The sequence below is a fragment of the Anas platyrhynchos genome, chromosome 15 (genome assembly GCF_047663525.1).
Source record: "Anas platyrhynchos isolate ZD024472 breed Pekin duck chromosome 15, IASCAAS_PekinDuck_T2T, whole genome shotgun sequence".
NCBI lineage: Eukaryota > Metazoa > Chordata > Aves > Anseriformes > Anatidae > Anas > Anas platyrhynchos.
In genome coordinates, this window is record NC_092601.1 from 107,772 (window position 1) to 131,444 (window position 23,673).

At 42.7% G+C, this 23,673-nt stretch overlaps 1 protein-coding gene across 8 annotated transcripts; it reads right to left on the reverse strand.

The window, feature by feature from the left end:
- Positions 1 to 4,179: 4,179 nt before the first annotated feature.
- LOC139998722 (ATPase family AAA domain-containing protein 2-like) lies at positions 4,180 to 23,045 on the reverse strand. 8 transcript variants are annotated; one of them, XM_072023741.1, is made up of 16 exons: positions 22,468 to 23,043; positions 21,349 to 21,523; positions 20,397 to 20,556; positions 18,720 to 19,552; positions 18,283 to 18,409; positions 17,122 to 17,305; positions 15,963 to 16,148; positions 14,627 to 14,756; positions 14,279 to 14,475; positions 12,974 to 13,133; positions 12,506 to 12,619; positions 12,260 to 12,409; positions 9,373 to 9,621; positions 8,559 to 8,692; positions 5,805 to 5,933; positions 4,180 to 5,658 (listed from the first exon to the last, which is right to left on the reverse strand). In XM_072023741.1, the coding sequence occupies exons 4-16, from the start codon at positions 18,889 to 18,891 to the stop codon at positions 5,578 to 5,580; spliced, it is 2,013 nt and encodes a 670-aa protein (XP_071879842.1). In that variant the 5' UTR covers positions 18,892 to 19,552; positions 20,397 to 20,556; positions 21,349 to 21,523; positions 22,468 to 23,043; the 3' UTR covers positions 4,180 to 5,577. The 8 variants fall into 8 exon arrangements, 6 of the variants coding, with proteins under 6 accessions (XP_071879842.1, XP_071879844.1, XP_071879840.1 ...); XM_072023743.1 differs by having other exon boundaries at positions 4,180 to 4,387; positions 22,468 to 23,040; XR_011803499.1 differs by having other exon boundaries at positions 4,367 to 4,387; positions 5,805 to 7,593; positions 22,468 to 23,044.
- Positions 23,046 to 23,673: the final 628 nt, after the last annotated feature.

The following is a 23,673-nucleotide window of genomic DNA, read 5'->3' on the forward strand; positions in this document are numbered from 1 at the left end:
GACTCTTAACAAGGAGGCCATCAGGAATGTAAAAGAGTTTAGAGGGAACCAAGAAGGGTGATTCAGGAGACTTCATGCAGGCTCGGGTTTCTTGTTCTCCAGCCATTAAGGCATGGATGTTTCTGGGCGTTTGCTGTTGTTGTTACATTCAAAGTTGTTTGACCAATTAAAAGTTGTTTTGAAAAGAACTGCTGTGGAGAGAAGGGGATAAGAGGGGAGCCTGCCTTCAAGAAAGAAGAAGAAAAAAAGGCAACACGATGAAGTTACATCAATAAAGAAGCAGGAAAAAGAAGTGAAGAGGAACAGGCTGGCAGAATGGAGACCAGGACGGGAACAGGCATTTTGATTGCCTCATGAAGATAGGTTCGGCCAAACTCAGCAAACTGCTCAGAGAAGCTCGTACTGGAAACAGGCGCGCCAGAGCTGGAGAGAAGCTCGAGCTGAGAGAAGTGGAGCCAGCACACAACTGCCCCTCGCTGCTAAGCAGCTGCGCATTATGGGGAATCATACGTCCTTAGGAACAAAGACTGTCCTGGTCACCTCACAGCTTATTCTCCTTATTAACAATCGGACAGTTTATGATCCTGAAACATGGGACCAAACTGAGGTCAAGGTGTGGGACTCTGCAACGAGAAACGACAAGGTTGCAGTGGGATTGCTTGGCACCTGGCGAGCAATCTCTGAGGCCTTAAAGAGCCCTGTGGGACCACAGTCAGAAACGTGTGGTTTGCCAGACTGTGAGGGAGCCGCGGGCTCCTTTACTGCTCCTTCTGCCACGCCATCGGCCCCTCTGCTGCTACAGCCATCGAAGGCTTTTGCTGTTACGCCCATGGTGACCTGGACGTGCCTTTTGGCCCAGGCCCTATGGCCTTGAGAAGGAGCTGGATATGCTTGTCTTCGATTTGGGAAGAACGGGATCCATAGGGCCTGAGGACCGAGTTGCTTGACAACATAAAGCAAGACATATTGTTCAAAAGGAATGGAAAACGGAGACTTGTTAGTAATCAAGAAAAGGAGTGGAAAATGGAGACAGTTGAGTCGTGGAACTTGGAGGATTGTTTGTTACCTTTCCTGATTGTACGTATGTATAGGCATACTTGGGTTTAGTATGTAAAGCGATGTTCTGTATATTTAGAATGTTTGATGTTCGTGTGTGCGTGCTGGTGGAGCGTAGACTCCCCCCACACCCAGCGCTGTTTACTTGCCTTTTATACCTTTTATAGCTTTTATACCTTTTAGAAATATTTGTTTTATAAATATTACAAAGTTCAGATTGAGTTGAGACCTCATGTATAACAAGGGGAAGAGCAGAGCTAAGAGCAGAGCTGAGCGCCTCCAGCCCCCATTTCTCGCCCCCACCCCACACAAAACAGCACCGGGGGGGGGGTGGTCCCAGGAAAGCTAGGGGCTGCTGGGGGGGTCGAGGTGCTCTAGGGCAGGCGCAGAGGGAGCAGAGCAGCCCCTGAACCCCTCAGGGGGCCGATCCGGACCCTGTCCCAGTTACCCCAGAGCCAAACCAGCAGCCAAGCCCTCAGGCCCACCCCAGTGCTGGTGGAGACCCCAAAAACGAGGGGTCCAGACCCCTCCTGTCTCACAGGAGACCCCACACAAGACCTCAAAGACATCCCCTTTTGGGTACAATTCCACCTCTCTTGGCAAAACTTCCCACTTTTTGTAAACAACTCCCACTTTTTGGGAATGACTCCCCTTATTTAGGTAACAATGCCACCTTTTTGGGGAAAATTCCCCCTTTTTGGGGAACAACTCCCCCCTTTTGGTAATAATTCCCCATTTTTTGGCAACAATTGCTCCCTTTGTGGGAAAAACTCCCCCCTTTGGAGAAAAATTCTCAATTTTGGAGAAAAACTCCCCCTTTTTGGGGAAAAAATTTCCCCAAAAAGGGGGAATTGTTCCTAAAAGTATGTTGTTGTTACCCAGAAAGAGGGAGTTTTTCCCCCAAACAGGGGAATTTTCCCAAAAAAGGGGGAAATTTCCCCAAACAAGGGAATATTTTCCCCAAATGGGGAGTTGTTTCCCAAAAGGGGGAATTGGTCCCAAATAAGGGAGAAACGTTAACAAAAAGTGGGGAGTTGTACCCAAAAAGGGGGGATTTTTCCTTATAAAGGGGAAGTGTTCCTCCAAAATGGGGAGTTTTCCCCAAAAGACGGGGAATTGTTCCCAAAAGAGGGGAGTAGTCCTCAAAACAGGGGGAACTGTTTCCAAACAATGGGGTATTCTTCACAAAAAAAGGGGAATTTTCCCCCAAAGGTGGGCATTCTTGCCTAAAAAGGGGAAATTGTTCCCAAAAAGAGGGATTTTTTCCCTGAAGAGGGGGAATTGTTCCCCTAAAAGGGGGAATTTTTAACAAAAATGGAGAACTGATCCCTCAAAATGGGACTCTTTCTGAAAAAAAGGGGGAGATGTTCCCAGAAATGGGGAAATTGTTCCCCCAAACAGGGTAATTGTTAACAAAAATGGAGAATTGTTCCCCCAAAATGGGACTGTTTTTGAAAAAAGGGGCAGTTGTTCCCCAAAACGGGGAAATTTATCCCCCAAACAGGGGAATTGTAACAAAACTGGAGAATTGTTCCTCCAAAATGGGACTCTTTCCGAAAGTGGGGGAGTAGTTCCCAAAAATGAGGAAAATGTTCCCCAAAAAGGGGGAATTGTTATCAGAACTGGGGAATTGTTCCCCAAAAGGGGAATCGTTATGAAAAAGTGGGAATTGTTCCCAAGAGAGAGGTGTTTTTCCCCAAACAGTGGGAATAGTTCCTAAAAGTATGTTGTTGTAACGCCAGCTTTGTAGCCCTGCTCTGGGCACACTCCAGGGCCTCGATGTCCTTCTGGTACTGAGGGGACCAAAGCTGAGCACAGCGCTTGCGGGGCGGCCTCACCAGAGCAGAGTACAGGGGAACGATCACCTCCCTGCTCCTGCTGGCTGCACTATTTCTAATGCAGGCCAGGATGCCATTGGCCTTCTTGGCCACCTGGGCACACAGCTGGCTTGTGTTCAGCCGAGCATCGATCAACACTCCAAGGTCCCCTTCCTCTTCATAATTTTCTAGCCACTGTGCCCCAAGCCTATGGCATTGCATGGGCTTCTTGTGGCCAAAGTGCAGGACCCGGCACTTGGCCTTGGTAAACCTCACCCCATTCAACTCAGCCCAGCAGTCCGGCCTATCCAGGGCCCTCTGAAGGGCCGCCCTACCCTCAGGCAGGTTGACACTGTCTCCCAGCTTGGTGTCTGTAGTGGATTTATGTGGCAAGGTTTTGGTAGCACGGGGGCCACAGGGGTGGCTTTTGTGAGAAGGATCTGGAAGCTGCCCCATGTTTGCTAAGGGCCCCTCTGCTGACCAGAGCTGAGCCAATAAGCGATGTTGTTTTGCGCCTCTGTGAAAGCATATTTAAGACAGGGAAAAAAAACGCTGTGCCACACAGCAGCTGGGAGAGTGAGAGGAGTGAGGAACGGCCTTGCAGGCGCCAAGGTCAGTGAAGAAGGAGGGGGAGAGGTGCTCCAGGCGCCGGAGCACAAGTCCCCTGCGGCCTGTGGTGAGGACCCTGGTGAAGCAGGTTGTCTCCCTGCAGCCTCATGGAGCACCACGGTGGAGCAGGGTTCCACGCTGCAGCGCGTGGAGGAGACCACGGTGGAGCAGGTGGCCCTGCACCGATGGAGGCTGCGGCCTGTGGAAGACCCCTGCCGGAGCAGATTCCGGGCCACACCTGTAGCCCGTGGAGAGGAGCCCACGCAGGAGCAGGTGACCTGGCAGGAGCTGCTGCCTGTGGGGGACCCAGGTTGGAGCAGTTTGCTCCTGAGGGAGGGACCCCGTGCTACGGACCCATATCTGGAGCAGTGCTGGAAGAGCTGCTGCCTGTGGGAAGCCCACGCCGGATCAGTTCAGCAAGGACTGCATCCCGTGGGTGGGATCCCACAGCACAGGGGGCGAGAGTGACCGAGAAGGAGCGGCAGAGAAGAAGTGCTGTAGACTGACCATAACCCCCGTTCCTTCGTTCCCCTGCACTGCTCGGGGGGAGGAGGTGGAAGAGGGTAGACGGGGGAGAAGGTGCTTTTGGCTTCTTTCCTTTGTTTCTCACTTCTCTATTATCCTATATATAAATATATAGGATAATAAATAGAGAGCTACATATATAGAACAAAAATATGAAATAAAAGTACTTAAATATGTTTAAGAAAGATCAAATAAACAAATTTATTTAAAATATCTTAAAATACCTATATATGAAATTTTATATACCTATATGAGATACTATTTACTAAGTTGTTTACAAATAACAGAACAGTGTGCAACAAAAGCCTCTGGAGAGTAAAAATTAAGTATGTTGAAGACTACTTGTCGGACCAGAAGGCTGAGATTTCTTTCTTAATTTCCTAGTAAGAAAAAAAAAGACAAAATAGCAGTCAGCACAAATGAAAGCTTAAGAACACTTTCTATTACTATAAAAATAAATAACTTGTAATACATGGTTAGTAATATTTAGCAAACAGTGTGCTACCACCATCACAACGGCCTATTACCCCTTCTAGCTTCAGAGACATCCTTATACATCCAAAATAGAGAGGAGGATATCAACTATATGGATCTCTCTCAGCAGTGGTTTCACAACAATTAGAAAGAAGAAACAGTTGCTGAGAAGCCACAACAAGCTCAAGTTAATTTCTGGACTTTGAATAATTACTCCTTAAGTTCTCTCTCTCTCTCCATACAGTAGAGCACGCTCCTGACTAACTTGTACAGTGCACTCTGAATAGGAGAGATTTGTTTGCCTATGCTAAAGGAAGAAATAGAAAACCAAGAAAGCTACTTGACTTTTAATACTTAAATTAAATGTTAAGTTACAAAAGTTCACAGGCCATGAGATTAGAAATAAATCCCTTCTCAAGCTAAAAGATCTCATTTTTTTTTTCAGGAGCGGCCTCCCTGAATCTAAATACTCCTCTCACAGGCAGAACAGAGTGTCCGTTCTAACTCTTTATCGGATGTGGAAAAAGAGATCGAGATGACCAGTGCCTAAAAAAAAGAGGCACTCTCTTTTTAAGGCAGACTGATCAGCACAACACATTTTATCTGTTCTCAAGCACAAGCAACTCTAAGATAAATGGGTTCAAGGATCTTCAATGTGAAGAGTGAATATCCAGCGTATACTGGTAACACCTGACTTGGACCATGGACGCCTCACGCAGATTTCGGAGGAGTTCGGACAACTCCGAAATCATCTTTTACAGGAAGAGACCAGAGAATTTGACTCAGTGTAAAACTGGCACAGGCAGAAATCTCCCCAGTTACAGATGCTCAAGCGCATTAGTTAAAAAGAGATTAGAGTGTGACTAGAGAGAAGTCTCAAACTCTTGTTATATACTTAAATTTCTCTCCAGGGATGAACAACTGCTATCACCGTGCATGACTGGCTGTAGAGGGAGAGAGAGAGAGTGAAAGACTTAGAAAAGCACCTTCCCTTCGTAGTCCTCCCACTCCCAAAATGGTTCTCAAGGAAAACTACTGACAGATTAAAGTTAACTGCTTTGAAAGGGCTGTGTGGGTGGACCCGTTGTCTTCAAGTTCAAGCTTTTTCCTGCAGAAACTGCCAACAATTATGCCAAATATAACAATGGTTTTGCAAGATGGATAAACGTCTTCCAGACTGAAAGGGAGAAGTCGTACTGTTATTGTTGTCTGTGCACAGACACCTAAGCAGTAAAGAGCAATGCTAAACAACCACGATATCCCAGAACACACAAATACTGCGTAACAGTGACAGAAAGTGCTAGAATTCAAAACAAAAATTACCTTCACCAAATCGGTTTTGTCATAGTCTTCTCTCTGGTTGTAAATACACTGATTAATGACGCCATATACTTTTTCCAGGTGATAAACGTCAAATCCCTTCGTTATCTCAGTGACAAAGCATAACAGTTTCTGAAGACAACAATGGAGCAAAACAACAACTTTAGAATAGTATAAGATCCTTTGAATACGCTCTATATCTTTTCAGAGGTTGAACAGTAACAATACAAGTGACAGCCTACTTTTTCTTACGCTATTAAATAAAATGTGACACTTCAGAGAACAGATTAAACATCCCATGAGATTTCAGCAGGGAAAATATGAGTTAATTTTTCATATTTCAGAGAAAGGAAAGGCTGAAATTTTGGACAATCTTTTACTACTAATCAATTTCCTGCTTGACAAACCTGATCTCCTTCTATGACAAAGTGACGCACTGGGTGGACGAGGGAAAGGCTGTGGATGTGGTCTACCTTGACTTCAGCAAGGCTTTTGACACCGTCTCCCACAGCATTCTCCTCAAGAAACTGGCTGCTCTTGGCTTGGACTGGCGCACGCTTCGTTGGGTTAGAAACTGGCTGGATAGCCGGGCCCAAAGAGTTGTGGTAAATGGAGTCAAGTCCAGTTGGAGGCCAGTCACTAGTGGCGTCCCCCAGGGCTCGGTGCTGGGGCCGGTCCTCTTTAACATCTTCATCAATGATCTGGACGAGGGCATTGAGTGCACCCTCAGTAAGTTTGCAGATGACACCAAGTTAGGTGCGTGTGTCGATCTGCTCGAGGGTAGGAAGGCTCTGCAGGAGGATCTGGATAGGCTGCACCGATGGGCTGAGGTCAACTGCATGAAGTTCAACAAGGCCAAGTGCCGGGTCCTGCACCTGGGGCGCAATAACCCCAAGCAGAGCTACAGGCTGGGAGATGAGTGGTTGGAGAGCTGCCAGGCAGAGAAGGACCTGGGAGTGATGGTGGACAGTCGGCTGAATATGAGGCAGCTGTGTGCTCAGGTGGCCAAGAAGGCCAACGGCATCCTGGCTTGTATCAGAAACAGCGTGACCAGCAGGGCTAGGGAGGTGATTGTCCCCCTGTACTCGGCTCTGGTGAGGCCGCACCTCGAGTACTGTGTTCAGTTTTGGGCCCCTCGCTACAAGAAGGACATCGAGGTGCTTGAGCGGGTCCAGAGAAGGGCGACGAAGCTGGTGAGGGGCTTGGAGAACAAGTCCTACGAGGAGCGGCTGAGGGAGCTGGGCTTGTTCAGCCTGGAGAAGAGGAGGCTCAGGGGCGACCTTATCGCTCTTTACAGATACCTTAAAGGAGGCTGTAGAGAGGTGGGGGTTGGCCTGTTCTCCCACGTGCCTGGTGACAGGACGAGGGGGAATGGGCTAAAGTTGCACCAGGGGAGTTTTAGGTTAGATGTTAGGAAGACCTTCTTTACTGAAAGGGTTGTGAGGCATTGGAACAGGCTGCCCAGGGAGGTGGTGGAGTCACCATCCCTGGAAGTCTTCAAAAGACGTTTAGATGTAGAGCTTAGGGATATGGTTTAGTGGGAACTGTTAGCGTTAGGTCAGAGGTTGGACTCGATGATCTTGAGGTCTCTTCCAACCTAGAAATTCTGTGAATCACATCAACGGTTGTAATTGCAAGTCGACTGCTCCCAAAGCAGCAGGGAATGACACGATCCTCTTTGTAGGACAGCTGCTGCCACAGCAAAGCCACTGTTGCATTTCATTAGAGAAGCGTTGCAGCAGCGCGGGGCACTGTAAAAAGGCTGCAGATCTTGTAGATACAGCTGTGCCAGCTGGAAAAGGAAGCACCCTTAGGTGATTACCTTTACCCACGTGTGCCATGCCTACAACTCTGCTGGCAGAACAGGTTGCTCAAACGCCCAGAGCAAAGGTGGATTAGTTTGCTCAGTCCTACCTTTAAATTCATGGGTAGGTAAATAGCAAAGTGACTGCTTGTAGCAATCACCTCTCTCTCACACAGTCATTTCTATTACCAAAGATGCAGAGATGATAATCTCTGGCACAGCAACTGTGACAAGCTAGTGGCAGCACCTTCTTCCACTGCCACAGCTGTCCATTAGCTGTGTGAGCCTGCGAGTACGTAGCTTTAGGGAGCAGCCATACCAAATGGAAATACTACTGTCCCCTGGAAATAATGCTGCTTATCATCTTATCAGCAAACTCTGCCTCCCTCATGTATATATATATACACACACACACAATATAAGAACTTCTAATACTGCACTTTCAAGGAATTTCAGAAAAGTAGTCACTTCTCCATGGCTAGCTAGTTTACGTCAACCTGCTAACTTCAGGTTTAAAATCATCACTGCAAGAAATAAAGATCCTTTTCAGGTTCTTAATACATCAAAGCATGAAAAAAAAAATCCCCAAATGAAAGCCCTCAAACCCATCATTAAAATTACAAATCATTAAATGATATCCATAATAGTACTAGCAGGTTGTCAATGTGGTATTTTAAAATTCAGCAAGGCCTTTTATCTTAAAAATTAGGCAAAGAATCTGTCTCCTAAACTACAGATGACCAGAAGCAAATGGTAGCCTACAGAAATCTACACGAGGGATGGAAACTAAACAGTCACAGTGCATTACAGGCTGAATTATTTCACTATCTATATGTCCTTCCAATTAATTGTTTTAATTGGCATTGGTTAACAATGGGCTTAATTTGCAATTTTACATGTCGCAGGAATATGTCCTATTTGAGCATCAAAAAAAAAGCTGAAATTAGACATACTTTGAGCTCATAGCGATCCACGATAACTATGTAGTCTGTCTCTGTAGGAACTTGTACAGGGTTCTCATCACTTATCTGTTGCTGGTCTTCTTCCCAAGAACGTTCAGGAGTCACTGCTTGAAATGCCCAGGAATCTGGAAGGACACAAATTTCTTCAGTCAGGTTTCCTGTTTATCTAGAATACAGTCTCAGTGAAGTATCCTGTACCTGCAAAACAGTCTCTTTCTATAAATACAGAGACAGAATTGTTATCGTCTTCACTGAGAAATACTTGGCTTCTCCCTTCTTTCCAGCTAAAGTCACTGCTCCATAAAAATTAGAAACTAAGACATAAAAAAGCAAACAAAAATACCCACAAACAAAAAGCACTAATGAAAAGCTTAATAGTGGAAAAAAATAGTCATGTTGCCAATTCAGGTTAGGGAACACATCTTAGAGTACAACATTAGGGCTTAAGTCTCCTATTCCACATGTTACTCTGGATCCACGCATCTTGAAGTGCTGCTTTTTCACCTAAGCTGCTCGTTATTGGAAAGCACCTCGTACAATAAAAGAGTGTCAGTGACTGCTGGCTTTCAGTTAGGTACCATTAGAAAAAAACAGACTTCAGAATCAAAAATCCAGCACCTACAGAAACATGTGGGCTTGGCTTGCACAATTAGAGGAGCAACATCATTACGGAATAAACTGTGTGATGATTTTTGAGAGCTGTAACAGAAAAAATAGAGTGAAATTGAAGGCTAAAGCTAATAAATAGTGCAATCCTCCTCAGCAAGAATAGGGTGCTAAAGGATCTGATGGACTTCTCCCTTACCATTTGAACTTGGATTTCCATTAGTTATAGTTCCCCATCTTGGTGTTGAATATCCACAAAGCTTAGCACTTTCCTTTTCAGTGTTAAGTTTAACTTGACATATGTCAGAAACATGTTTGTCCACAAACTCTTCTTCATCACTATCGTTTTGGTCATCTGTTGGTACTCTGTTCTCTTTATCGAATTGAGAACTCCTCTTTGCTGCAGCACGCGCACAGTTGTTCCTTCTGCGCTTTCTTTCTGACGCACCTACAAAGAGACAGCATAAAAAATAATCCAAAACATAACCAAAAGAATTCTTTCTTCAAAATCCATTATCTTCATCTTACTCAACTGACAAGGAAAACAAAGGAACTGAGCTACCACTGCCTATATCCCTACATATGCTGAGAAAAGAGTTGAAAGTTAACGGGGTCAGTTTGCTATTAAGATTAAAAACAAGCAAACAAACCACACACACAGCTACGGAATTTCATTCACTAAACAGTCACTTTCAGGATTTTACATGCTGAGGATTCTTACTTTGGATGGGCAGCATTAATACAACGTGAGGTTATTTGATAAAGTCACCGTCTTACTACATGAACTAATACAGATGAACATCATCTGTTGCTACTCCACCTGGATCCCTACAAGTCCATGGGTCCGGATGGGATTCATCCCCGGGTGCTGAAGGAGCTGGCGGACGTCATCGCGGAACCTCTCTCAATTATTTTTCAACGATCCTGGGAGTCTGGAGAGGTCCCGGTAGACTGGAAGCTGGCAAATGTTGTGCCAATTTTCAAGAAGGGTCAGAAAGAAGACCCTAGCAATTACAGGCCTGTCAGTCTCACATCAGTGCCTGGTAAAATCATGGAGAAGATGGTTCTCGAACGTATTGAGGCGCACCTGGGGGACAATGCAGTCATTGGTCCCAGCCAGCATGGGTTTGTGAAGGGTAGGTCCTGCCTAACTAACCTGATTTCCTTTTATGATAAGATCACCCGTATGGTGGACCAAGGGAAACCAGCTGATGTGATTTTTTTGGACTTCAGCAAGGCTTTTGACACAGTTTCCCATAGGATCCTACTGGATAAAATGTCCACCATACAGCTAAATAAAAACATCATACGATGGGTGAGCAATTGGCTAACGGGCAGGGCCCAAAGAGTTATGGTAAATGGGGTTGCGTCAGGCTGGCAGGCGGTCACCAGTGGGGTCCCTCAAGGCTCCATTTTAGGGCCGGTACTTTTCAATATTTTTATAAACGATCTGGATGTAGGAATAGAAGGCATTTTGAGCAAGTTTGCTGATGACACCAAACTTGGAGGAGTTGTGGACTCGAATGAGGGTGGAAAGGCCTTGCAGAGGGATCTGGATAGGTTGGAGAGCTGGGCGATTGCCAACCTCATGAAGTTCAATAAGAGCAAGTGCCGGGTCCTGCACCTGGGACGGGGAAACCCTGGCTGCACGTACAGACTGGGCGATGAGACGCTGGAGAGCAGCCTAGAAGAGAGGGATCTGGGGGTCGTGGTAGACAACAAGTTGAATATGAGCCGGCAGTGTGCCCTGGCAGCCAGGAGGGCCAACCGTGTCCTGGGGTGCATCAAGCACGGCATCGCTAGTAGGTCGAGGGAGGTGATTGTCCCGCTCTACTCTGCGCTGGTGCGGCCTCACCTCGAGTACTGTGTGCAGTTCTGGGCACCACAGTATAAAAAGGACATGAAACTGTTAGAGAGTGTCCAGAGGAGGGCTACGAAGATGGTGAAAGGCCTGGAGGGGAAGACGTACGAGGAACGGCTGAGGGCACTGGGCCTGTTCAGCCTGGAGAAGAGGAGGCTGAGGGGAGACCTCATCGCAGTCTACAACTCCCTCGTAAGGGGGTGTCGAGAGGCAGGAGACCTTTTCTCCATTAACACCAGCGACAGGACCCGCGGGAACGGAGTTAAGCTGAGGCAGGGGAAGTTTAGGCTGGACATCAGGAAGGGGTTCTTCACAGAGAGAGTGGTTGCACACTGGAACAGGCTCCCCAGTGAAGTGGTCACTGCACCGAGCCTGTCTGAATTTAAGAAGAGATTGGACTGTGCACTTAGTCACATGGTCTGAACTTGGGTAGACCTGTGCGGTGTCAAGAGTTGGACTTGATGATCCTTAAGGGTCCCTTCCAACTCAGGATATTCTATGATTCTATGATCATAAAAGCCTCTGGAAATAAGCTCTCCTTCGAGTCTGGTATCAAGCTGAAGACTTCAAAAGCTGAATACGTGTTTGGAAGAGATTAATTAATGAGACAATTTTAAGGGAATATTCAAAGGAGAAAAAACGTGAAGACTTATACCTCGTACGCTTCCTGATTTGGTAAACCTTTTGTGAAAAAACAAACTTTGTGGTTTTGCCCAACATTCGTAGTATTCATATAGTATTGCAAAAGGATATGGGTGGAGTCCATGGCAAAATTCCCACTCTCACTAGTTAGACTTCCCTCCTTCAAATGGGAATCACAGTATGAGGTAGCTAAGATTTTAGCATTTGGGGAAGGGAGGGGTGGAGCGGGGGTAAAAATGCCATTTTGCATAATTAAAAACTAGTTAAGTATTCAGAAACTGCCATCCACAACATTTTTTACCTCAAGAATTAGCAATTTAGGGGCGGCTAAATGTCAATTGGGCCATCAAAGTTGTTTTTGTTTGTTTGTTTGTTTGTTTTTTATATTGTAAACCAACTTTCTTTGAACTTTAATTCATCACTATATTGAATGAATGACCTCTGGATTTCTCTCTCACATTTTGAAGTAAATTTGAAAACAAAATACCTCTGGCATAAAGAGCCAGGCATCAGAGACAACTGTTGCGCCTCAAGAACAGAGAAGGTATGAATGACAAGAGCAGCTGAATAAAATGCAACTTACCATTAGAAATGGGTGTACTGGCATCTACAGGTGCCGCTGTCATCTCCTCATTTTCATTACTCTCTTCATCTGGTTTGTCGTCTTCAGTAGCAGGGTTCTGCTGTGGTGACTTGGAGTCGTCCCATGGAGACCACGCTGGAGAGGTGCGACCTTGCAATAAAGAATAGAGACCAAAGATCTTCGTCGTGCATTTTCAGTTACAAATGCAGAGGCAAGTCTTAAAATCCTTAGCGTTAAAGCATGTACCTCTTTTCTCACGAGATTCTTTAATTTGTTCACAAAGTCGTCCAAACTCTGTATCCATTTCGTTCCTCACCATTGAATATGCAGTGTCTTGCAAAACACAGGCTCTGTGACGATCTGAAATTTTACAGACTTTAACTGAATGTTGTCTACCAACCAATGAAACTGTTTTGATCACAGAAAAAAATTGCTTTCTTCATAGGTTGGTTCCGAAAGGTTATCTCAGTGAATATGTTCAGCATAACAACATAGAAGTTAATTAAACAAAAGCACTAGTTCCTTGGGAACACTTATATCACAATTCCATGCCCAAGTAGCAAAATGGTAAAATATTTACAATGTGGTAAGAGATGTTCTCTGTGGATGTCCAAAATCATCTAATCCATCTGAAGTCTACTGTTTGAACACAGCATTTATCCATCTATACGTTTGTCCGATTTTTTAAACTAGGGCTAAAAAGCACATCCTCACCTGTAGATCTTTGATCCAGGTAGTACTCTAAGGCATTGTTACAGATTAGATCGATGTCCTTCAGATAGTCTCCTGCAGTGAGGTACTGGTGCGAGTCAATTTGAGTCAGAACTGTTAAAAGATCCATTGGCTCTTTAATCCTTGTGGCACAGTCAGGTACCTGCAGATCAAATACAAGCATTCAGAGGTTTTCTTAACCTTGCACACTGTCTACCAAATTATTCTGAAAACTTTAAATAAACGACTTCCTAAAAACTCTGAACATTTGCGATGCATCAGAAGATGCTGAAATTAACCAGTTTGCTTCTCAAAAATGGAAGGGCTCTTTCAACTGGCATTAGAGCTGCTAGGAGAGGACAACAAGAAGTAGGGCGGTCAGAAGCACGTGCATGGTAGAGAAGAAACACTGAGGGTGGGAGATTCATTTCACTTTGCTTCAGAAAATCACAACAGTGAAAGCTGAGTAAGCCATCCGAAATTCTCTTTGCTGTCGACATTGAGGAAAAGGTGCATGCATTGCACCTGTGAAGTACCTATTGCAGGCATCTACTTTAGAATGAGGTAACTGGGCCCAGAGGTGCCGAGTTCTTCCCTCAGACCGTAAGAGGAGCCTAATAACTAGTTCAGATGAGGACATATGTATCTGTCTGGATTTTTCACAGCTCAAGAACCTAGGAGAAAAGGGGAAGAAAAGCCAGTGGACGCCCACATGAAGAGGACTTTGCTGATCCGCAGGTATATTCAAGTTATATCTGTCTTTGAAATATACGCCCCTAGTTTAGACTTATCTAATCAATTAAGGAGAAAAAGGGATCTAAGCAGCCAATTGGAGGAAAAAGAAAACACACTGCACTTATGGTTGATTCCTATTGAGGAGTTCCAGATGAAACAGAGAACAGGATCTCAAAACTTACTTTTACAAACGGCTGCTCCTATTCCTGTTCCCACAGGTACCGACAGTCCAATAAAGGGCTTTAGACTTCATTAAAGTAGTCCTGTAAATACTGTTTCTAATTATAAGGGAGGATCTCTGTGCTTTTCAGTGCTGTGACATGCCTACATACCAAAGCCTTTTCACGAGCAAACTGTGTTGGCATTTGGACTGGCTTTTTAGAATGAAACCAGGGCTTTCAGCGAATAATCCAATAAGAGACGTTTGAGAGTCAGCAGAAGTAAAAGCACTGCCTCTGCTTCTTGCAAAATCCTAATAGTGCAGCCCTAAAAACAAAGTTGAACCTTCCCCAAAACGCTGAGAAATACCAACACTGAGAAGTTACAGACACACACAGATCAGCACTAGTTTACCTTCTGTGGGTCAACGGGCTTTGCAAATTCCCTGAAATGTCTGTCAGTGGCAAGTCTGTGAGTAACGTCCCTCAAGAAAATTCTAAGTTCACGCAAGGTATCCTCCTCTTCCTCCTCCAGCATCCCTACTTCTTCCTCTTGTGGCTTCTGAGGCTCAGCTGGTGGTGCTACAGGCAGGACTTCCAATGTCCGATCAACTTCAATTAATCAGGAAAAATTAGCCAATTTACAGTACTCAAATTCAAGCATATGACAAATTACTGACAGAAAATGACCACCAAAGCAAATCCCAAAGAGCTAGTAACTTCAATAGGAAAGTTTAAGATGTACTTCTTATATCCTCCTCACCTGTTTTCTTTACAGGAGGCTTAGCCACTTGATTTAGAATTAGGTCCTCAAAAAAAGCTGCTCTCTCTGCCCTACCAGGCACCTCAATATTGCACACTTCTCCAAATTCCTTATTAAATAATTTTTGGATCTAAAGCAGAAGGAGGAAAGACATTTCAGATTTAAGGCCACAAAAACTCATCTTCTATTCCAAAAAGACGAGTACCTTTTAAAATTAATAATAACCTGAAGAACACAAACTGAAAAAAGTTATCTTCCTGGCCTTAAAAGGCTACATTTTCACAGGCTGGCACGGCAAATTCAAATATCACCTGTAGAATTAAAGCTCGGTGAAGGGATTGTATGCTACACTGATAAAGTAATGGCTTTCACCACATCCAACATCACCTCCTTTGTATTTACTTGCCTTGCTTCATCCCTTAGTTAGAACCTTTATGGCTATAGAGGGAAGAGAAAGGCTTCAGCAGACAAGTGAGGGCTTTTTGCTGAGTTTTTATTTCTCTACCAAAAGGTGTCTGAAGTAGCTAGTACCTCTACGTCTTCCTTCATTTTCAATTTCTAGTATTAAAAGGTAGGTAAGGAATTTCACTACTTATTTTAGAAGGAATTTAGAACCTGCACAAAAACTTCTGTGGGAACTCAAGCACTTTCAAAGCAGTTGATAATAAACACGTCTAGGTAAGACCCGTTCTCTTCCCCCAATAACTGAGACAAAATAATCAGAACGAGAACAGCGTGTTCCTGTTTTGGGCACCTTCCCTTAATGTAAACTCTCAGAAGTCAATGAAGTTCTGCATGTACTTTTACTACAGTTTATTTAGGAATACAACTAGAATTCCATTCCAAACTTACTTGAGCAGAAATTGGAACTCAGCTTTCCAGCTTGGAAAGCTTTGGCCTATATGAAGAAAGAAACTGATTTTTTTTTTTTTTTTTTAATCAAAGTGTTTCAATTCTCTACTAAATTGCATTATTAGTAGTTTACCCAACATAGCATGGAATGGCAGACTGTCAGAAGAAATCTCTTCAGTAAAAACATCCTCTTGTCATTTCAAGCACTGCATATTCTTGACTGAACCACTTTGTAGCCACCAGAATTATTGTATTAATTTATTATTTGCATGCGTGAGAAGGGGGTGAAAGTCACTTGCTTGACTCAGAAAAAACTTTAAGCAGATGCTTTCACAGTATTCTTTTTCTCTAAGCAAATTTTAAGTGACTTGTTAGGGTGCCTGAGTAATAACAGTATGCATTTAACAGCACAGCATTTTGATGCTGGAAGCATTCATAAATTACAAGAAACTGAAGAAATAGTAAGAAAAGTATTGAAAAATACCTCTTCTGGGAGATCTGAGTGACGTACATCAGACGTAGCAAGCAGCAAAACTGGCGAAAATGCTGGAATATTACGTAGCAGAGTTAGAAAAGTAAGTTTCAAGGCAGGTCCAGCGTTGTACCACCATAAATGGATATCTGGGACATAAATTATGCTCGGTGCTGTCTTCTGAGCATTTCGGATCAGCTAGTGAAAAGGAAAGCTTGGGTAAGAAAACTAAAACACGGAGAATAACCTGTTAATACATAGCTACATAGCCATCTGACTGCCCCATGAAAGGAAACTATGTGAACAGAGTGGCAAGCATCCTGTCACATAAGGAATTTCTCTGGGCACCCTTTCAGATTATCAGTATTCGGAGAACTCTAGTCAGAAGATGGGAAGGATATATTCAGGCAGTGGCTAGACACCGTAGCTATATGGCCACAGCCACAATCATCGCATAACAAAGAAAGGAAATGTCCCTCTTATGGGACACATCAGTATTCAGTCGTGTAACATGTCTGTCCTTACTTGTATAGCTCTCAAATGTTTCCACTAAAGGTAAAAATATTTTAAGGTAGTGATGCCAAACAATAAAATGGATTTCCTGCCTAAAAGTAAAAACACCAAATCTGTTCATTTTTTCTAGCTAAAACCACATCAGCGTGTTAATGCTTTTATTGCACACACTGCAACAGCACAAGTTGTGTATGTCCGTGTGAAAACAAAATAAACAGAAGCCCCAAACCTTGGTTGCCTTACTAATATAATTTAAAAGAAGGCTACAAAAAGTAGCCGACATGCAGTCTGGTACAGAGCCATCTACTGGGAGCACACAGTCTTAGGAGGCAATGAGAACTACTTTCTGGATCCCAGGGAGATGAGCAGCATTTCTTTCCACAAAGAGATGTTCATTAGCAACACCGCCCAGCTTCCTGAGCTGCTAACAACATCCTCACTGTAAAATTGGGTATGGAAAATGTGGACATGTACAACATCCAGATTGTTTGTGGTGCTGTCTAAAAGAAAAGGGGATTTTCAGACAGAAGCAAACATCCCAGCACATTAAAACAAGGCCACCTCCATTACCAATGAATTTTGCTCACCTTACTTGCAACTCGATTGATCTTCTACATACAGTCAGTGAATCCGATGAGAATAAAAAGAAAAAAGGTACCTGTCCGCAGATTTCTTCTGGCGGTGCAACGTTTGTAAGCAGAACAGAAAGGTCCAGGGTGTGAACGGGAAACTTCTCCAAAGCGTGCAACACCACGGGTGCCACGTAAGAAACCTGGCCGTACCCTTCTTTTCCTACTATTAGCAGACAGGGCCGGCATGATGTTGGTTCGCAGAAAGCACTCCTAGAACAAGAGTTAAGAAAACAAGTTTATAAATGAGGTGCTGAATAGACACACAGATGTTCCAAGTACTTTTCCTATAGATTTTCTTTTCCCTCCCCAAATAATCCAAATGGCAGTGGTACATTAAATACATGTAAGATTTCCAGTTAAGTTATTCAGTCATTCCAATTGTTTCATCTTCTTCCCTTGTGTTTCCTATTCTTTACTAAACCAAGACTGCAAATTAATATCCCTGCAATCTTGCTTTACTACTAGGAAATAAATTTGTGAGGAGCATTTGTTTCCCCACTACAATCAGGCTGTACCTTTGCTGGCTTAAATCAAAGATGCTAGAGACTTAGCCTTGCTCTAGAGGACGGAAAATCTTCTGGACAGCACAGCAATAGAAACTGAGAAAAATAACTGATCCAGCTGCGACAACATGATCTAACTTTCCAACCGAGGGCTTGCATGACTTCCATACTAAAATACCACAAGATTAACACAACTTGGTGGCTTAACAAATAAAGACACCATTCAAATTTTTCTCAAGGTGTTTTAACAAGCCATTTCTCAGTGTTCTTTCTACTACAAAATTCACTACTGGTTTAACAATCCTGGAAAACAGAAGGGCAAAAGGTGGCAACACAAACCCATAAAGTTGGGGTACTTTTAGCTAAAAGGACAGATAGGACATGTATGCGGTCTTGAGTCTTTCAAAGAATGCCATGGATTAAGTCAACGTGTTCTGGTAGTCTACGGATCACTTTGGCTTAGGAAGAGAAGCCTGGGCTTTTCAATTGGGTCATTCAGAGCAACTTCATTACAACTTTAGTCCCTTCACCCTCTCTTCTTGTGAATACCAAGCACCCCTTCTACACACTAACTTGATGTTACCCCTTCGTCTACCACCCCTCACACTTTTAACAGCTGGAACTGTTTACAAAGACTCATCAGACCTGAGAATTTAAACATAACAGGGATCTATCTTTCTTTACCTGCTGAAACAGAGGAGTTTTTTCTCTGGTCCGTCAGGCATTCCATCTTTGAATTCATCTCCGGAAACCAAGGATGCATCGTCATCACTGTCGAACATACCATCTTGTAAAATAGGATTTAAATGGTCTGAAAGGCAAAAGAGGTTTGTTAACTTCCCTGAATAGCCTTTGTCTCTTTCTCTTACATTAATACAGCTTCTAAATCAGTGCCAAAACCCTTTCTTCATTTGAGAGCACACACTGAAAGCTATTTCCTAGAGTTCATCCCACCACAGATCTAAGCAGATGGCACAAGGCCCTACAAAGCTGTACCAAGTCCCACTGATGTGTACATATAAGATACGCTACTCTTGGTGATTTTTTTCTCTCCCTTAGAATAAAGGAGCTTACGAACAATCTTTAGCAGAATTATAAAGAAGTGGATGCTGTGGTTATACCTTGCTGTCGGTCCTCCTTTAGCACTAGCTGTGCCTGCGGGAAGATCTTATGCACAACTTGTAAAATATTCGCTACTGATCTTTTAAAAAGTGGCTTGAAAATGGGTGATAGTGCTTGTACGGGTGAAGCCTCGATCCTGTTTGATGCCGGAACAACCTTCTTCGGAGCCATGAAAAAGTCCTTTGCTTTTATTTTAATAGAATTAACGTCTAGTTGCAATTTCTCCCTACTTGCATAAATCTGAGGATAGCATCGGCGCAGAGAGCACAGAGCAGCTTCAGTACATAGAGATTTGATATCTGCACCACAGTATCCTAACAAACAAAAATCAAACGTTACATCAGTCAAGGCCCAGGTTTACAACATGCAACATTTAAAGAATTTGTCATGTCAAAACCAAACAGGTTAACAGGGAATTCAAAGTGCTACCGCTCTGCAGGGAAGTTTCATGTTGCTCACTGCCTGATATCCTGCGCTTATGCAGCTGAAGCAGGCTCCTCATCAAAAACTATACTCTTGAGGCAGATGCCCCAGAACCATTTAATGTTCTCAGACAACAAGAGGAACGACAACAAAGAGTAAATAGATGAAAGCATCTAACTCTGATTGCTATGAAGGCGTGCCAGCTGCCTCGTTGACTAGTTGTGAAGCAAGGCACAAGAGCTTGGGTACTGCCTGGTACAAGCTAAGGTTCTTTACAACTTGCTCACAAGCAAGAATCCATTTTGGTTTCAGTCTTAACAAGGCATTTCTCAGCTAGTTCATCAAGCAACATGTCCGGTGGCTTAGGGGTCCAGTCACGAGTATGAATCTTGAAAATTTCTTTTCTAGCCTGGAAGCAAAATCATTGCATTTTAGCTTGTCTCAAGTTTTCCTTAAAAATACCAACAAGAAACAAACAAACAAAAAAACCAAAACAGTCCTCCCTCAAAACCCCTCATCTACTAATACGCTTTTCTTACTTGCTCAACTTTCAAGTATTTTACAGTTATTTAATATACACTCTGCATTGTCAACCAGGAAATTGAATATTTCTTATTTGTTACACTGGACTTTTTTCTAGGAACCTACAGTGAAAGAAAAGGCATTTATAGCTTCAATAACAAGTTTCCAAACTATGAGACCTAAGGACCCAGAGGAAAATACTGCAATGAAAAATTTATCCAGAAACATTTCTTTGTTGTCCAAAAAAATTCTCTAAAATTTAACAAGCTTTCATTGTGACAGTCTCATTACTTCATCACATTTGCTTTTCAGGCAGTAAATTCACAGAAAGCACTTCTGGCACAATGCTTCAAATTGCTACAATTACTATAAAGAAGAAAATAATTATGACTCAAACTACTACCACCGATCCGGGGCACAATCAAATGCAAACACGTCCCCTATTCATTCAGAAGTGAAGGACTGAGACCAAAAACACAACTTCATGATGAAAGCGCCCAAGTGGACTAAATAATTAAGCAAACAGGTACAACTTTGGGAATGAAAGGTTTGATTACAGAACTAACTACTTGGTGGTATCATCTTGACCATATATATTCAGTACCAGATTTGCCCTCCATGGAACAACGCAGTGTCTCCACATATCACTCTCTTGTTCAAGTTGTCAATTTTTTTTTCCTATAAAGTTGGACTTTGCCATGGTAGCGCTAACGTTGAATTTCAGTTCTCACCTCTTTATTTGGCAAGTTGAAGAGGAACTCTCTGTCAAAGCGTCCTGGTCTTCGTAAAGCAGGATCTATAGAATCCAGTCTGTTGGTAGCTCCGATTACCACGATCTCCCCTCTGTTAACTATGCCGTCCAGAAGCGTCAGAAGAGTTGAAACAATGGAACTAATAGAAAAATATAATTTTTACTTACTGGTTCAGTAAATTTTGTCACATTCCACATGACTTTCTTCCATGAGTAGTCAAAAAGGACAAGCTTTAAGGACAAGACTCATTTTAAGACATAAACAATAGGTAAGTTAACACAGACCACATGCTGATATCAGGCTTAGTAAATTGGTTTCAATTATCGTTTAGAAGCACCTGTTTTGGCATTGAGTTACAAGTTTTCAGGATAAATTAACGTGTTCACAGTAAATTAAACAGGTCATCATCCTTTTTTTTTTTTTCATTCCCCAAAGATCAAGCAGATTTTATGTAGGTGCAAAACTGTAATACCTATGAATGTGGTCTTGTTTACTAGAGCGCACAGGAGCGAGACCATCTATCTCGTCAAAAAAAATAATTGAAGGTCGCATCTGATAGGCCTAGCACAAAAACACAGAGTAAAACACCATTATCTAAAGGAAAAATACACAAAAACATCATGGTTGGAATGTCATCTAAACTAGATTTTTCACTTCAGCCTCTGGGACCTCTACTGATAGAGCTACTGGAGTATCTGGCATGACTAACAGAAGACAGCAGTCTGTGTCAACCCACTGTATCCGGGTGACAGGAAGCAAATCGTTCCAGTAGCTCCTACAGCTGACATTCACAGCAGAAACACTGGCATTTCCGTTTCAGTGGGAAAAAAAAATAACAAAATACAAAAAAAGCAAGTTCTACTTAAAAACGTTGACCACAGAAAATAATGGTTTCAACTCTGACAGAACACACTGTGCATTTCAACCTTACCTGTTCAAATAACACACGAAGTTGGCGTTCTGATTCCCCCACGTATTTTCTCATGCAGTCCGAAGCACTTCTCATAAAAAATGTTATTTTTCTGTCACTTCGGCTATATTCACTGGCAAGTGCACGAGCAACTAGTGTTTTCCCTGTTCCTGGGGGGCCATAAAATAGACAGCCTCTGCAATAAAAAACGATCCAGATAGGAAAAAAAAACATCATGATGAGTACCTCCTACAACCATCATCTCTAGAACAAGCGTCTTTCCTAACCAAAACACATCATGTACAAGACAGCAGTAATAGCTGAAGTGTGGGTAGAGTCAGAACAGATAGAAGTTCTGCATTTTTACGTTTCACAAGAAAATTCATTTTTTTCACCCAAAGAAATGAATAAGGGGGTAACTCAAGTGTATAAAACCTTCAAAAGAGAGCATACTGTCCCAGAAGGACACTTCCAAAACTGCTGACAAACAGTTTGATCACAGCAAACTGGAGCCAAACAGGCAAACTTCAGCACAGAATCTGAGAATGAGCTGAATGGTGAATCACCACTTCATTCTTCAGTGATAAACTGCATATTCTTGCTTTCACAATATGCAGAATCTGATAGTAAAGCATTTAATGCTCCTCTCAAAAGCATTAAGTTACTGGGTTTGGTCTCTCAGACCATCTATTGCTGATGGCACGTGAGGAAGCCTAAAGCCGGAAGGAAAAGTGATGCCTTAGCACTCAGAGGGAAAAAAAAAAGAAAACAAAAGTAGGCAGGAAAAACAATTGGGCTTCCAGGCAACATATTACAATTGACTTCCACTAGATAATCCCTGCTTGCTTACAAACTAATCAAGCTGACTTGTACATAAAACTGAGAACAAAACCACTCCAACCCAACTAACCCAACTTTTTAAAGACACCAGACGGTAAAACTTAAAATTTTAAGACGTTGCTTATATTTTTAACCTACAAATATTCTAGATTCTATCCATTTTTAAGAAACCACTTTTTGCTACTACTAAAACAAACGTTCACCGCTGCCAAAATGTTGAAGCATGGAAGCATATTGATGCCTTAATTGAACTTTCTCCTGAAAACAGCTGACTTACGATTTATCACTTTAATGAGTTACCTGGGGGACTGAATATTGAACAGCTGAAAAACTTCTGGATACAGGAGGGGAAAAATCACCATCTCTTTCAAAGCTGCGATGTGTTCGGAAAGACCACCCACGTTCTCAAATCCAATCTAAAGAGAAATTCAACACAACAGAGTTTGTATGTTAAAGAAAGCAGCAACCTAGATCAAGGTTTCATCAGAAATTATCTCAGCACAACGGAAACATTCTGGGCAACTTTTGAAGTTGCTTTAGAGAAAACCATCAACAAAGGTAGTTGTAGATGGCACACTGAGATCTTTCATAATCCCTGGAAACACTCGCTGACACGATGATTAGTTTAAGACTTACCGCACTATCTATTTGCATTGCATCTCCCTGACTTCCTCCAACTTTCTTTTGATCCCTCTGAACTCTCTTTAGATCCTGTTTCTGAAGTTTCACTCAAAAAGTCCTGATTTGAATTAAGGAGAAGTTATAGGGCTTCTTTTTCTTTAAGATGCAACTCGAAGATTTTTGTTTTTCATAAGAATGCCAAGCAAATGTAGAAAACATTAATTAATATATAGAAGACCTAACTAATTGACATAAACTCACACAGTTAAATTTAGATAAACTTAAACATGGCTAAATATCCATTTGAAGGAGATTCATCCCTCCCCTGTTCTCTAATGACAGCAACCTTCTTGGAGATGTGCTCTCGCTGTCCTCACTGCTCTCACCACTCTCCTCCGTATCACATGTGCTAAGCAAGGGAGATGAGCAAGAGGGTGTAGAATCACTGATGTCATCTGCATGTCTCTGTCTGCAAGCAAGCATATAAACCAGAAAGTTAAAAAGAAAATAGAGCAGATACTAAGTAACACCAAAAATTAAGGGAATTCTATCTCAAAATTTACTCTGAGATCTATTTTCCAGTCCATTGTACTCCTTAGGAATCTGATTTCAAAGGCCATGACATGATTTTCCTCGTGACAACTGTCTGCTTTCAAGAATGCTCAACAAAATATCTGGCAATCAACAGCATTCTCTACGCACTAACTGCTTACAGAATCCAAAAAGCCTTTATCATTACTAAGGCAATTTATGATTTCATTTAGATCTTTTATTGTTTAAGGTTAACTTCATACAGAAACATTAGTTGATTCCAAACAGAAACTAGAGTCAGTATTTGAGTGATAACTTTTTTTTTTTTTTAATCCAACAAAACTTCCATAAAGC

What these genes read in the sequence shown, in the direction of transcription:
- LOC139998722 (XM_072023739.1), bottom strand. Translation starts at nt 18,891, where the DNA reads ATGGCTCCGAAGAAGGTTGTTCCGGCATCAAACAGGATCGAGGCTTCA. An exon ending in AAAGGAGGACCGACAGCAAG is followed by an intron (nt 18,410 to 18,719) that starts GTATAACCACAG and finishes TTTGCCTTTCAG; the next exon opens with ACCATTTAAATCCTATTTTA. An exon ending in AGAATCTCGTGAGAAAAGAG is followed by an intron (nt 12,410 to 12,505) that starts GTACATGCTTTA and finishes CTTTATTGCAAG; the next exon opens with GTCGCACCTCTCCAGCGTGG.